A 15,944-nucleotide genomic window follows, 5' to 3' on the forward strand; every position below is an offset into this window, starting at 1 on the left:
AGGGAGTCATAGACTGAAACAGGCTCCAGGCTCTGAGCTGGCAGTCAGCACAGAGCCCGACGCGGGGCTCGAACCCACGAACCGCGAGATCATGACCTAAGCGAAAGTCGGACGCTTAACCGACTAAGCCACCCAGGCGCCCCTGCATCTCTCTAGAACAATCTTTATAGTGATATTTTCCTCATGTAAAAAACAATCTTCTTTTTTTTATTTTTTGGAAAAATACATGCCTGTTCAAGTCATGTAGGAGATTGGTCCTCTCGTTCTGTTTATTGTCATGATTTTTTGTAATAACTTTTTCCTTTTCCCTCATTTCCTTGAATGTTACACTGTTCTATATAAATAGGGATTATCAGTGCACCCTAGTCCATCATAACTTTTGAAACCCTTTATGTAGAGGAAAATGTTTTAAAAATGTGTTTTCTTTTTAAAAACGGTTCACAGCCTCTATTACTGAAAAGCTGGTGTGGGGGCTCCAGCCTGAGATGGGTAACATCTAAATTAGGCCTTCTCTTAAACTTTGTTGTGTTTTGTTTTAACAAACATTATTTCCCTTTCGTCCCATTTTATTGGGCAGGAAACTGAAGCCAGAATGTTAACTTTCCCAAGGTCACACAGCTGAGTCCTGAATGGCCCTCTATGCTTAGGGCCATCAGACTCTTGAGAGAGAAATGATTGGGATCCAAATGGTAAAGTAGTTGGGTTATGTTCAAGAAAATTTCTCCTGGTGGGGAGATGGAATATTCTCAGGCTGATTTAAAAAACAAACAAAAAATGCCTTCCAGAAATCTCTTGAGACGTGACAGACTTCCCACTAGAATTTGAGTTATTTGAGTCCCATATGCTGGTACGGGACAATGAAAAGCAATGGGATAATTTGTTAGTTTAGCCTGATACACTTTGAAAGGGCAACATATAAAGGGCTAATTCGGAATTTGCTGAAGCAAATGAGGTGGAGACAGTTGTTGGCATTTCTAAGAAGACGACAAATAGCACTTGCGATATTTTAGTTACCTTTCTGGACATACATCCTTTGAATAGGGTTGCCCTTGTACCTGGACATGGGTGATTTGTGGAGGCACCAGGGAGACCTCTTCATAGCTTTGTTTCTATGAGCCGTGAATGTTTTAATGCTTTGCTGGCAAAATAGAGCTAACTTCATGAGGGGATCAGCTTCATCGTTTCAATAGCTAGCAGAGTCCTGGGACCCAGGATAGGACAGCAGGGACCTGAGAGAAATGGGAAGACAGACTCAGGACCTAGCCCTGCTTCTTAGGATACCGATGTCCTTGTTTTAGGGAGGAAAAAAAACCTTCTTTTTTCATAATAATGGGTCATCGAAGTAATAGCACTGATCAGACAGCTGATCTGGATGTTGAAGTATATAACATATCCAACCACCATGTGGAAAATTATAAGAATTCTTCCAGTGCTGTGTGTTGTTATTGAACAAGGATAGAAATGCAACAGGGGCTACTACAAGGTATTTAGAGGGTATTTTGTATTTTTGCACAAAAAAATCAGCTACAAATATTTATAAATTGTTCACAGCAAAGAACAGAGAAGTTCTCTGTTGCCTAAAGTGGTTGACACTGACACAGTTGGGCCAGAGGACCATTAGCTCTGTGTGCTTCGATCATAACCCTGATGACATAACTGACATAAACAGAATAATTGAATTGCAGAGTTTTCAGACTAGGAAGGACCTCAGAAATCATCTAGTCCAGTGGTTTTCAAACTTGATATTTATTAGCAGCAGACTTTTTCCTTTAAAATGAAACCTTAGGTGGAACCCCAACTGGTAAAACAGAGAAGAATAAGAGGTTTCCTCTGGCCCTTGAAACCTTGATTGTTTGGGGGAAAAATTCTTCATTGCTTGCAGAATCCCTTAAAAGCACCTCAGGTGGCACAGTTTGAAAACCACTGATCTAGTCCAACCCTTTCATTTTACAGATGAGCAAACTGAGGTCCAGAGAGGTTAAGTGGCTTGCCCAAGGTCACACAGCTAGTCGTGGAAGAGCCAGGACTAGATCTCAGATCTCTTGATTCCCAGTCCAGTGCTCTTTCCACTACACCACCCTGCCGGTAAGGTAGGTGCTGTGTTAGCATTATGTTCGTAGCTGCTAATAGTCTTCAGTATTTTCCAACTGATTTATGCTGGTAATGTGCATTGAATGTTGAAGTGTATTATTCAGAAATGTATAGGATATGAAAATACAGATTTGAATGATATAAATATATTCTGAGAAGATAAATAGATAGCTAGAATGTTCCCTTTCACTTTGAAAATTATTTTAAAGCAGTGCATTTAGGTAATGTCTGAGATACATTGGGCATTTTAGTCTGATATCAACGATGATCAGTATGTATGGAGTCCATGTGTTTCAGACACATACTCTGATGGGAGCAGCATTAAGACTTCCGGCTGCCACTGTCACAAGGACCATGCCCTGCTGTCATTTCCAATGTCACCCAGGCTCCTGTCTCTTGAACAGTCCATCTTTCTTCAGCATGTAGTGGGCATATATTCATTTCACATTAAACCCTGCAGGGATTCATTTCTTTTTGTGCTTGGGCCTTCTGTCTCTGACTCCTCCATGCTTCCCAACATACAGGATTGTTCACGGCAGAATCTTATTGCTCTAATCTCTGTATCTCTGTTGTTGAGTTAGTTTCGCCACAGACCCCTCTGGTATCATCAGACAGAGTATTCTGGACACTAGGAAACTAGGAAAATTGTCTTAAAAGGCCTCTGTGCTATTGTTACCAACCTAAAATCAAAAAGGCATGTGGAAATCTACAGCTACTGTGACTTGGTAGAATTCTTGTGGGGAAATTTCCCTGGGAAAACAGGGATTATCATTGGTCCTCGGACAGAGTGCGGGTCTTGTGAGGAGAGCCAAGTACAAAGGAAACAATTAATTTAGGAGCTGTGATTTCAGTCAATGTTGGATGTCGTTCATTCTTATCTTACTGAATATATTGAGTGGGTCTCTAAGAATAGAGATATAGCCAGCCCCCAGATATGTCTTTAGCCCTATTTCTGTTTGAGACTCTAGGAGCAGTGATTACTTATCAGGGCTCACTGGTAGACTGTATTCCTTCTGAAAGCCAAGTTCAAAGCTCTGCATATCACGTCATGAAGTACGGTTAGGGTGTGCCCATCTTGCCCTGAGACCTGATGACAGGCCACATAAGCTCTCTGGGAGAGCTTCCTCTGCTTTAAGGGGGCTTACTTCCAGGGAGCTGTGATGACTGCCTTGGTGACAAAGGCAATGTCAGACTCCCAGACGTTGCAGTACAATACCATTGCCACAGGTGATGAGTGAGTACCCGCAACATCGCTACTGCTAATGAAGGGCTGAATTTTAAACGTAATTTGCATTAGCTCACAGTGAAATTTAAACAGCCGCCGGTAGCCAGTGTATTGGGCAACACAGCTCTTAAATGTTCTGACCTGAAAGTCAGATGCGACGTTGGATAAATAATAGGCTCCCTTTAAGAATTCATCAAGAAAGTGACGCCATTCTACCTTGATGAACGGTCACCAAAGACAGTTCAGTTTTAGGATAATTTGTTTGAAATCAGGTACTCATTTTTGAATGAAAGTGTTAACCTCAGAGGGAGGTTGGGTTTTTCTCTTACTTGTGACCGAGCCACATGAGCTTCAACTGACAAGATATTTGCTAATTTGATGAGGAGTAGACTCGTTTTCTCATGTGTGCTGTCTTGTGATTACTTAGGCCTCAGTATGGATTCCAGCGAATTCCCATAGGTCTTCTGGGAAGCTGAGCTTAGAAATTTTCTGGCCAATAAAGAAGTATTCTGTTTATATTGTAAGTTCAAATGTGAGTGTCTGAACTATGCTGGCTTCTGAGTAACATGACGCAACTCTTTTCTTCCCCCTTTAGAACCAAAGAAAATGGCTTTGACAGAGAGCCTTTGCACTCAGAACATCCAAGCAAGCGACCATGCACTATTAGCCCAGGCCAGCGGTACAGTCCAAATAACGGCTTGTCTTACCAGCCCAATGGCCTGCCTCACCCCACCCCACCTCCACCTCAGCATTACCGTTTGGATGATATGGCCATTGCCCACCACTACAGGGACTCCTATCGACACCCCAGCCACAGGGACCTCAGGGACAGAAACAGACCTATGGGTAAGACTGAAGGATATGTTCATTTCTTAAGGGATTGGGTACTCAAAGACTCACATCATTACTTCTCAACGGAACTTGAGGCTTGAAGTCTGTGATAGGGGTAAAAATTCTCCTTTATTTCTTTATATTGTCTCCTTTATCAGAACACTTGGTTAGTATTAATATGTTCTTTAACAGCTGTGCTTTCTCTCTCAACTACTTACAGTTGTCATGGCAGCAGGCTTTTGTGTGTGTGTGTGTGTGTGTGTGTGTGTGTGGAAGGGGGCATCTACATTAATAGTAGGGGTGCCTGGGTCTCTCAGTCAGTTAAGTGTCGACCTCGGCTCAGGTCATGATCTTGTGGTTCGTGCGTTTGAGTCCCACGTCAGGCTCTGTGCTGACAGCTCAGCCTGGAGCCTGCTTCGGATTCTGTGTCTCCCTTTCTCTCTGCCCCTCCCCCGCTTATGCTCTGTCTCAAAAATAAACGTTAATATTTTTTAAATTAATATAAAGTCCTCCACAAATGCAAAATGAATTTTTAGTTTAACATTAGAGATTTCATATGCCGCCTGTCCGCCACAGATATTTTTTTAAATGATAAAATGTTTATTTTCTTTCATTGTACTTTTATTCCAGATAGTCTCGGGGGTTCAGTTTGATTTTTCCAGTCTGTGTGATAGTCTGTATTTGAAAAGTATGACATGGCATGATTTAAATCAACAGGTGTTCTCTGAGGAATGATTTGGTACATTTTTCACCTGAAAGTGACAGTGATTGAATTTAGTATTGACAGTTTGGTGTCATAGATCAAAGTACCAAAGAAAAAATGAGTTTGGGTAAATATGTGTTCCATTCGCCTGTGTTCATTCCTTCTTTACATAAAACTATTGAAGTGAAGCATTTAGGGAGACATTGCCTTCTAAACAGCAGGTGCCCACCATGACACATAAGATGGAAGGTGAACAAGGTAAGATTTGACACTCGGCGTCAGAGCCCTGCTCCTGAGCTCTTGTAATTCTTTTTTTGGTGAAATGAGCTGTTTATAAACCGAGAGCAATAGTCAGTCCTTTCTCCCTTTTCCATCTCCTGTGTCCACACCACATACCAGCAGGACTTTAGTCAGCTAGTTGCTGACGAACTTTCCTGACGTGGTGGACTTGGCGGACAGGATGGAGAAAACAGCAAGGGATGAAGTCTAAGTGAGAAACCAGAACACAGAGCTGCGAATGCAGAATTTAGGGAAACACAGCCAGCCAGTTATCCGCTGCTCGAATAGCAGAGATAGTGTTTTTAGCCACAGGCAGAGATAGCGTGACGGGCAGAAGTTTCTCTTCAGTTTCTCATGAGGCTGCTAGTAAGCAGGGCTGCCACATTAGGGTCTTTTTGGCTTTCGATAAAACTTAATCTTCCAAATGTTCAGAAAGTAGAAAGGGAGGGTCAGGGTGAGAGGAGGGGCAATTGAGGCCCTGGTTGTGAGATATAGTAAACCAGTAGTTCTGTTGCCCCACAACAGTACTTTTACACACTGTGTCAAACAAATGGCTAAGCATATAATTTGTGCTTTCCTAATAACCAATCTAATGTTCTCTCCGGTACCATTTCTGAAGAGTTCTCAAAAATGGTTGTTCTTCTCAATCTGGATCAGTATTTTGACCCCCCAAATCAAATGGGGTAACAGTCTCCTTCTAAGCAAAAGCCCTGTCATTCGGTTAGGAGTTCATGTCCCCAAATCATAATTGCTCATTTTTAAATAGAAGTGGAGTCACCAGTTCATTGTGAGACCAATTCAAGATATCCTTCTCTTGTAAGTGTTAAGAAATGGCCTCTTTCTTAGGCAGCAAATGCTGTTTTATAAAATATTAGTTCCAGTGCACTATAAAGTAATCAGCACGGAAGTAATTATGCTTATGTGCAATGATTATGTTTTCATCTAGTAATGTAAAATATTCCTTTATGAATTATATCTGTACCCACTGGTTTTATGTGATTTTTCTTCAGACCACGTTCCTTACCTTTTAATTATATTAGCTTATAAAACTAATAGTGCTAATCTCTATAAATATGTGCAACTACTTAACCATCCCTAAAGTCTGGCAGAGTTTAGTGTGTGTTAATGCAAAATAAAATCTTGATGTATGAGTAACAAATTATGGTGTTACATCAGGCTGCCATTTTGAGAATATAAAAATTGTCATAAATGTATACTTGGTCTGGTATGACTTATAAATGCCTGATATGTAGAGATATACACTCACTAGAATTTTTTAATTAATAAAATACCTTTACAAGCAGCATTAATTTATAAGAAAACTTAGAGTTTTAGTCTAGTTAGCTAAAATCTTCTGTAAGAACCAGTTAGAATTCAACATTATTGTCAAATTGCCCACAAATGAAAATGTGCCCTTTAATGATTATGAGCCATTTTCCCATAGTATATTCTTCTGGTATTAAAACCTGTGGTAATGAATATTTAAATTTCTGAAATAGAGAAATTAATAAATGTAAAATTTTGAGCTGTCTTAGTTTTTCCTTTTTAAAGATTCAATTCTATCTAACAAATGACCTTCAGAGTTCAGAAGCACAAATGATGTATTTTCTCACCAAGTGCTTGGGCTCAAACATGTTTGTAATGTACATTTTTTTTAATGAGATGAAGCTTAGGTTTTTACAAATGTTGGCATCTCATTAGCCACAGACATCTTGTTGCTTATTAATATTACTTCAGGTGTTAGAGCTTGTATCATCTGAGTTTTATCTGGTTTCTGAATTTTATCTGAATATCATCTGGTTTAGATCTGCTGAATTTTTGAAACTTTTATTTAAGTGTTTTAAGTCTCTTTAAGAGAGAGAGAGAGAGAGTGTGCAAGCACAAGTGGAGGAAGGGCAGAAAGCGGGAAGGGGACAGAGGATCCAAAGCGGGCTCTTCACTGATAGCAGCGAATCCAGAATGGGGCGTGAACTCCTGAACCGTGAGATCCTGACCTGAGCCGAAGGTGCCCATTAAACCAACTGAGCCACCCCAAGCATCCTGGAAGTTTTGAAACTTTCGAGACCTCTGGAGTTCTTGGTCCTTAAAAGCAAATAGTATGATGCTTCCATTGTGAATGTCGATGCCATATTTATATCTTCATCACTCTCTGTTTTCTGTGATGACTCATTCAACGGTAGTGGTTTTTTTCCCTAAAATACAAGCAACAAATAAGTCAACAAAAATTACATATTTGCAAACATTTCAACTTGAACTAGTCACAACAAACAGAGTAGTAACTAAATATTACTTTCTCCCAATGTCTTTTCTATTATGCAAATTATTAACACATATTTGCAATTTTACTTTTTTACCAATAGGTGGCATTGACATTTTTAACTTTAAAAATGAATCTCCGAACATGCTCTAATTAGACAAGAATTATGTGAAGTGTTTTATGTCTAGCTCTTTATTTAATGGGAGAAAGCACTGGCATGTATTCCCTTCTATTAGCTATAAATTAAATCGCATTCCATGGTTGGCTTAAAAAGAGTCAAGTGACTCGTCATCTTTATTTCTGCAAATCAGATAAAAGAGGGGACTTCTAACCACTCTGATTTCACAGAAAGTGAAGTGTAATATCTCATAACTCTTATTGTCCTTTAACTCCTACCCACTGCCCTCTTGAGAAGGAGCCTGGGTGCCCAGAAGCCCAAACCACACCACATTTAATTTGTTATTGACAGTAACAGTGTGTGAGGTACCAACCAAAAAGGAGTTGTAATCATTTAAAATGGAAAGTATTGCCATAGTCCAGTGCCTTTCCCTTATAGTGGACAATAAGCTGTTTCATCCATGATGGATTTGCAGGAGAAGCAACATGTTTCCGGGCATCTCTGATCACAGCCTTCCACCCTGTCTTCTCGTGAGACACATTAATTTTCCATTTTGATGACCCTCCTCCCTAATTGCTCATGTCCATTGCTGTCATTGCTCCCTTCCTTGGTGCGCATTTCCAGGCTACTTTTTTGGGGTGTGCCTTAACTGTGATGTGAAAGAGCATTAATACTTACTGCTAGAGACTACAAATTGGGATTTTATTCTGCTTGGCTTGGATGGAAGGTATTGTCCAAAATTATATATGGTGTGTTGAATTTTTTCATAAGTGATGTCCAATTTCTTTCTTTTTTTTATGCTTTGGCAAATTGAGTGAGTATACACCGCTTTCACATTGTGCAAGCCGTGTCTTCATGGCTCAATTTCATCATGGAGATCTATGCAATAGGATTGTGTCCTTTCCTTCACCCATGCTGAAATGTTGAGAAATTTTACCATGATTGTTTTAGAAAAGCATAACTCTGTGCTGTCTTTATTTTTAATGCTAGAAAGGTACACTTTGACACTACTGAATGTCTGCTTGTGGATTCTTGTGTTTGTTAAGAGGATATATTTATATTTTCACTTTGGGAAATCATATGGATAATGGACTAAGCGCTTGGTGTCACTTTACTCCACAATTCTTCATATGTAAAAGAAAGCATTCTGACCAGATGACCTCTATAATTCCTTTTAGTTGTAACATTTTATCATTCGATGAAGAACCCATTAGGTAATTGTGAATCTGAGTATGACTTATGTCTCCATTCACAATCAAATGTATTTTCACATCATTTAGTTTAGTCTTTGCTAAGTGCCTGTGTGCATATGGATTATGTCCCGAATGCTTTCATGTGATTCAGCCTTCTTCTCTACATTCATAGGGTTGCATGGCACACGTCAAGAAGAAATGATTGATCACAGACTAACAGACAGAGAATGGGCAGAGGAATGGAAACATCTTGACCATGTAAGATGTCGGTAATCATTTAGGTTAAAATATGTTTTGAAAAGGACTGGAGTTCTGTGACAAAATAGAAATGTTGGGGATCCTTTGAGGGTATCATGTTTTGTGCTCTCCTTGAAAAATATAAAGAGTGGGAATATTTGAAGTAAAATCTAGGATTTGATGTCTACATTGATATCAAAGCCACTAACATAAGAGAGATGGGAGGTCGTGGAAAGGAGTCCACAAAGCCCGATCAGTGGGTTCCTGTTTTATTGCAAACGGGTCATTTGGTTTATACAGTAATGGGATTAGTATTTGGAAGCTGGCTGTGTGCCTTCAGCTGAAATCTCTGTCATGAGTCATGTTCACGCCTCCCACGTTTCACTCTCATTCCCATTGAGTTTACTCATCTGTTGGGTCTCCATTTCAAATCTGACCTTTGAAAATACTAGACTGAAGCCTTCAGGAATAAAATCACATCCTTCATTGTCCTAAAATAGTTTCGCTGCCCACCAGAGTCTTTACGTTGTGGTGATTGTTGTGTTCTTCCCCCGTGCCCCGTTTCTCACACAGCTGTTAAACTGCATAATGGACATGGTGGAGAAAACACGGCGATCTCTCACTGTACTAAGGCGATGTCAGGAAGCAGACCGGGAGGAGCTGAATTACTGGATCCGGCGCTACAGTGACGCTGAGGACTTGAAAAAGGGTGGCGGTGGCAGCAGCAGCCACTCCCGGCAGCAGAGTCCTGTCAACCCAGACCCAGTCGCATTAGGTACTGTTTCTTTGGATGGACATACTGAACAGACACTTCCTACCGTCTTAATGCTGATTTCATGTTTGATCTGTCCTTTCAAAAATAAAGGATATGTCAGGCATTCTAGAACGATAAACACTTGACATCCCCAGATAGGCCTCGTCTCTCCGTTAGGGAGCCGGGTGCACATTGGCTTATACAGAGCGGGTCACAGAACTTAACCTCCTTTTCCAGGCTCCTGTTGGGCTTAGGACAGGGCTTCAAAGCTTGGCCAGAATGTCATCTGTGTCACTCACACACTCTTCATAGAACAGCTGTTTGTACCTTGTCTCCAGTCTGCAAGAACAGCATCTCAGGGTGCAGGCCCCAGCCTTCTGCACCTTCTAGCAAGCTCTCCAGGGCCCTGAAATCAACTGCTGCACACAGTATTTGAGATGTGTGGTGCCTGATTTTTAATTTAAGACCCAGTCTCTAAAACAGCCTTGTTTTCTAGCTATATCTTTTATTTTAATAAAACACTTAACCAGGAAGAGAGACCTATCAGTTCTGTAGTTTCCCCACTGCCATTTGCAAATTAGTCATGAAGGTAGCACTGTTGTCCGGTGGCTTGACCTTGACTTAAACTCGCATAAATTCTTTATGAATTCTAGTTATAGGACTAGTTATAGGACTATCAATGTAGCTGTGCTTCAGAAGTTGAATACTTAATACGTAGCCATATTTTATATTAATAAATGAGCATTGTTGGGCTTATAAATAAAATATCATCACAAATATATGGAAAGAAATCCTGAACCTGGGAGAATGTTGGAGTGGCCTGTGAACTTTTGCCTTACAATTAATAGCAAGATGTCACCATTCACACCGCTGGCCACCACATGTGTGTTCCATCCAAGTGCGCTTAGTGGTGATGGATGTGTGTTGATCTGTGTGCTATCATTTCGTTTTCTTACTTGGCTTAGCTCCACACCTGTCAGCTAACTCAGGTTAGGGCGCAGTCCGCACCACAAACAGAACTAATTGCATACACGTGCTGATCAAGGTCATGACTTTGGCCTCATTATTGCCCATGGCTGATTATCAAAAATTAAAAACCTGTATATAGTGGCAGTGGATCATAGTATCTTTTTTTTATTAAAAATTATTCCTAGGTAGTAAAGTTTCCTTTGTGCTTAGGTTTGTGGATTGCTGCTGATCGCTGAATGCTGAATGCCTATTACCAGTATAAGTATTGTATAAAGAAAGACTCCAAGTCACTTACTTTACCCTCTGGGTGTTATTCTAAAGTGTGTTTTAAAGACAAATGTGCCTTTATTAGATTTTGTTAAGGCAAGCAATGAAAATAGGTTTGAACCAATAATGGTCCACACAAAACTAATCAGAGCCGAGCCGAGTACACATGCTGGTTTTCTTTTCCTTCTGATGAACAAAAATTGGCTAATCATGATAGATCTTTTCAGGACAAATAAGGAAGGTATTTTTAACCATCCAATGTAGGCGAAAATTGACAACCTTAAACTAAACTCAATTTTGAGGAGTAGAAGTATTCAGTTTAACCTGCTTTATTGAACAGATTCATTGAGTCAGTCCTTACTTCTTGAATGTTTACTGTGTGCCAGGCATTGTGCTAGGCAATGGGATAATGGGGAAAAAAATTCCTTTCTTCCCTTGAGGAACTTTTAGTCTATTGAGAAGATAGACAGGGCCATAGCTGGTGGCCTGGTACCATAGGACCACTTCAGTTTGGTCCCCTGAACTGACAAGATTAGCATTATCTGCTGCCTGCTGTAAAAGAGAAAGTTCAGAAGCTGATAGGACCTCACGCTGAAGTGTGTTGTTATTTTCAGCACACAGAGTCTAGAACACATTAGATTGTCACCACCATTGCATACACATTCTGGTGATGCAATTGTATATTTTTCCGGAAGATGGGTGTAGCTTCCCTGCTAGTTAAAATAATAAAGTTGGTTCTAAAACTTCTTAGGAGTACACAAATTATTTCCCAAGATGCTTCACGAGCTCATAGTTTTGGTAATATGAGGTAGCTTTGGCATTAAGCTTTTGTAGGTGGTATTATTCAAAGACCGCAAGCATTTCCTTTCTTTGTTTGGACCCCAACTCTTTTCTTTTAACACACAGTCATGTTCCTTAGGGACACAGACCCCTAGATTTCCTTTCAAGAAACCATTACAACTTTAGAGGTAACTTTTCAGGGGCCACATGATGTGCAAGTTTAAGCATCCCGCATGTTATTTCATTGCACGTCCTTTCTTAGCCTCGAAGCCTTTCAGTTTTGTTTTCTGGGCTGGGCTGTGGCTCTAAGAGAGCCGGTCCGGTTTGTAAACGTGGACCACAAGTCTTCATATTAAGCGCCTTCTAAGGTTCTCTCCTAGGTTTTAGAGTTTAATGTATTGATGTGTAAAGAAAGGATTGGAGATTACTGGCTGATGAGTCTATTTTCTGCCTCTGGAAAGTGTGTAGTGGGGCATGTGTGTGTATAGATAAGAGCCAGGGATACGTCTACAGCTTTATGTACTCGTAGATTTCCGTGTCCTACAGTTACAGTACACATGTTGCTTTGAGACCGATTCTCTCATTTCTGCAGCTGCTGCTAAGGTCAAATGAGACTGCAGAACTTCAGAACAATAATATAGGAGATATCTTTAGTTCCAAATATTTCCTTGGTTACCTCCCTAGCTTGGAAACACTGGCAACATTTAGTCACACACACGTTCTGAGCATTTTTAAAGTGCATTTAGGGACTGGACAGAGAGCATAACCTCCATGACCGCTGTGTTATACTTATTAAGCTGACTCCCATTCTTGCTTTTGAAATACGTCCATACTGTTAAGTCAGTGTGAGGGATTAGTGAGAGAGCATGATTAATCTATTACTAATTAAATTTTGGGACTTTTCCCCAGATATTAAATAAAGGCTTTTTTGAATAGCCCCTTGAACAATTTAAAAATTGAGTACATACTGAACCCGTGATGTTATTTCTACTCTTTAAGTCAAAAACAGGTTGATATCTTGAAGGACTCTTCAAAGTAATGGATTTTTCCTTGAGATTTAGATTTGTATTATTTTTATTGTTAACTCTTCTGTTTCCAGGAAAAACTCCACAAATGTTCAGGTACTCAAGTTAGAAAGCTAATTCTTAACACAGTTGTCTCTGTTTTCAAAGTATGGCTTGTTCTTCGTACATGTAAGTTTTGTGACATTGTGACTTTTCACTGAAGAGCAAGTTAATGCCATCAGAATGGACAGATACAGTCACTGAAATAGAATTACTTTGGTACATGCAGGTAGGTAGCTGCCCGTTAGCACCTCCTGGGCTCCCCCAGCGTTTTTCTGGATCCCTCTGCTGCTGCTTTTCTCCACCCTTTGTCTCCATTCCCCTTTTCACTCAGTGTGCTATTCAGATCACTCTCTTGACTCCTGACATTTTATTTCCTTTAATTTCTTTTTACTGCCTGTGGATTGTTCTAGAATCTTTCTACAGCTCATCTTGTATTTGTATGCCTTCTCTCTGTTTCTCAAGACGTTTTTTATACCATTGCAATTAAAAGAAATATCTAATGATGGACTAATGTCAGAGCCTGAGACATATATCTTTGAAACAGGAATATATTTTTCCTGTGTGTGTGTGTCTGTGTTTTGAATGTGTCAATGTTATGACGAGAGTGTATGGAATTTTGAAAATACCTTCATGTGTGTTTTGGTGAGGGTTTAACTCTAGCCAGAAAGGGAAATGTCAGAATGAGGTTTTTGTTTCTTTTAATTGGAATGAAAAGTCGAGTCGATCATTCATAAAAAGCTCAGAAATTTCAAGTTTGGCAAATTGATACCACCCTTACCTCAAGTAGATTGGTAGGGAAATTGGTATTTTAAAATTCCATTGGTGAGCAAGCTTTATGATTATCATAGGATTGAACCACAGAATTTCTCATTACTGTCAAAAACCTCAGGAAATGTAGCATGAAGGTTAGGAGCACAGATTGTTTGGACTCAAACTTCCACTCCCCTCCTTCTTAGTTTCGTCACCTTTGGCAAGTAACTCTCTGTGCCTCACTTTCCTCATCTATAAAATGGGGATGTTTCTGTATTAAATGAGTTAATAGGTATAAACCATACAGTGCCCCGCCCATAGTAGATGTGATAAAAAGTAATAGCAGTTATTATTATTTCTAGCATGTAATCTCAAAAAGTACTTTAAAGGATAATGGTGGTACAGTATCTTGGTGGTATGCAAGATTATAAAATTAGAGTCGATTCTTAGGTATTTTTTCGTTCTGAAAATATCTCCACTTTTTAGATGGCTGCTTTATTTAACAGGCAGGAAAAGTAGAAAAGGGAAATTCTGTTTTAAACTCAGTAAATATGTTGTACCTTTAGGGCCCTAGTTCATAATACAAGGCTATAGGAAAATAGTTTGCTCCCAACCAAAGAAATATATCATTTCTTACCAGCAGATTATAAAAAACCACAAACACTATTCAGAGTATATCTACATATAAAAGTTTAGTGTTTTATATGCTTATTTTGATGCCTTTGAATCACACCATGAAATTCATTTCAAGACGATTCAGCTGAGCTCCTAAGGAGAGTGTCTACTGTATTTAAGTGTGTTGGGTTAAAAAAGATGCGTTAATAAAAGTATTAGTTAAATATTCCCATCTTTTAAAAACAAGAAAAGATGATTGCCTCCTCGAGCACTAGATATTTTTATTGTTAAAAACTGAAGTCCTAGTGCAGTTCTGGCTTCTCGGTTTGGTTTGGGCTTCTGAAACATAATATTGAAGGGTCTGAATTTATTATTCTTAAAAATAGTAAGTAGAACTTATAAAGATGAATTCACTTCACCTCTCCTTTCCTTTGATGGTTTTTGTGATCGATATTATCATGATCTCAGCCTCATTCTGCCCACTACAGGATGAAGGCCATACCTAGGTGCTGCCAAGTTTTGAGCCTTGCTGTCCTGGGTCAAATGAGGTCCCACTGGTTCTTCAAAGTCTATCAGCTCATCCCTTCATATATATTGATGGCGGCCCTTGATGTTTCTAGTATCCAATGGTCTCCATTCTTTCGTAAGTGTAGTGCATCTTCCATCTCATACATTGTAGATTGGTTTTTCTGTTCTTTCACATTTCTGGTAACAACTCCCGCACCTTGACGCAGTCTCCTCTTTTCATAGATGTGTCATTGTCTTCCGGAGTCTCCTCCTCTTCTCCTCTTGCCCCCAAGCAATTTGCTTCCCAAAGCGAGCCATAGGGCTTTTCTGCAATTTTGCCATCTTTCAGTAGTTATGTATGTATACATTTCACATTTTAAACCACCTCTTACAGGCTCTTCTGTCTTTCTTTCTATGACTATGTTTTACTACAACTCTCCATTTTATAGCAACTGATATTTTATAGGTGGTTAATATTTAATGGTTTAAAAATTAGCTTCTTTAAAATTTGGGCCTTAAAAACTTAAGGTGTTTTACATAGGTTTGTCTAGATCAGTCAACATTTTATACTAAGGAAGTCCTGGGAGAGAAGTTGTCTCGTCATATTGAGCAACTTGAGCAAATTTTTAAAACTTGGTTTCTTTTGGTTTTTAAAAATTTTTATTTATTTATTTTGAGAGAGAGAAAGATAACATGTATGAGTGGGGGAGTGGCAGAGAGAGGGGAGAGAGAGAATCCCAAGCAGGCTCCATGCTGTCATCACAGATCTTGACGTAGGGCCTGCTCTCACAAACCGTGGGATCATGACCTGAGTTGAAATTGAGTCAGACGCTTAACTGACTGAGCCCCCAAGGTGCCCCTGGATGTTTTTGTTTTTCAAACTCAATATTGCCTGTATAGACACTGTTATTGCTGCTACTTCAACAGAAGATAGTAATATACTTATTAGTCATTTCATTTCTGTAGTGACTGTAGTATTCATCAGTATATCAAAAATAGAATCTGAGGAGTACATCTACTGATGATTTCATTCATTTGGTTGGTAGACCTGATGTTTAGCTAGGACACAGTAACTTAAACTGGAGAGGGTATTATAAAGTACATATATAGATATAAATCTTTGTCTATTTTATAAAAATAACTTACTTGCTCTAGATTTTTCTCTTATTATGAAAAGAAATTCTTTTTAAAAAAATTTTTTTAATGTTTTATTTATTTCTGAGAGAGAGACAGCTGAGCAGGGTAGGGTCAAAGAGAGAAGGAGACACAGAATCTGAAGCAAGCTCCAGGCAGTCAGCTGG

At 39.5% G+C, this 15,944-nt stretch overlaps 1 protein-coding gene across 2 annotated transcripts in view; it reads left to right on the forward strand.

Annotated features, from left to right (window-relative positions):
• RUNX1T1 (RUNX1 partner transcriptional co-repressor 1) overlaps positions 1–15,944 on the forward strand; it is a 136,229-nt gene that overhangs the window by 98,569 nt on the left and 21,716 nt on the right. For both annotated transcript variants that reach the window (XM_039240569.1, XM_039240568.1), the window contains exons 6-8: positions 3,912–4,162; positions 8,870–8,955; positions 9,508–9,709. In XM_039240569.1, the coding sequence (XP_039096500.1) occupies positions 3,912–4,162; positions 8,870–8,955; positions 9,508–9,709 (539 nt within the window). The remainder of the gene's footprint in view (positions 1–3,911; positions 4,163–8,869; positions 8,956–9,507; positions 9,710–15,944) is intronic.

The sequence above is a fragment of the Hyaena hyaena genome, unplaced genomic scaffold (genome assembly GCF_003009895.1).
Source record: "Hyaena hyaena isolate Hyena2069 unplaced genomic scaffold, ASM300989v1 scaffold_177, whole genome shotgun sequence".
Classification (NCBI taxonomy): domain Eukaryota; kingdom Metazoa; phylum Chordata; class Mammalia; order Carnivora; family Hyaenidae; genus Hyaena; species Hyaena hyaena.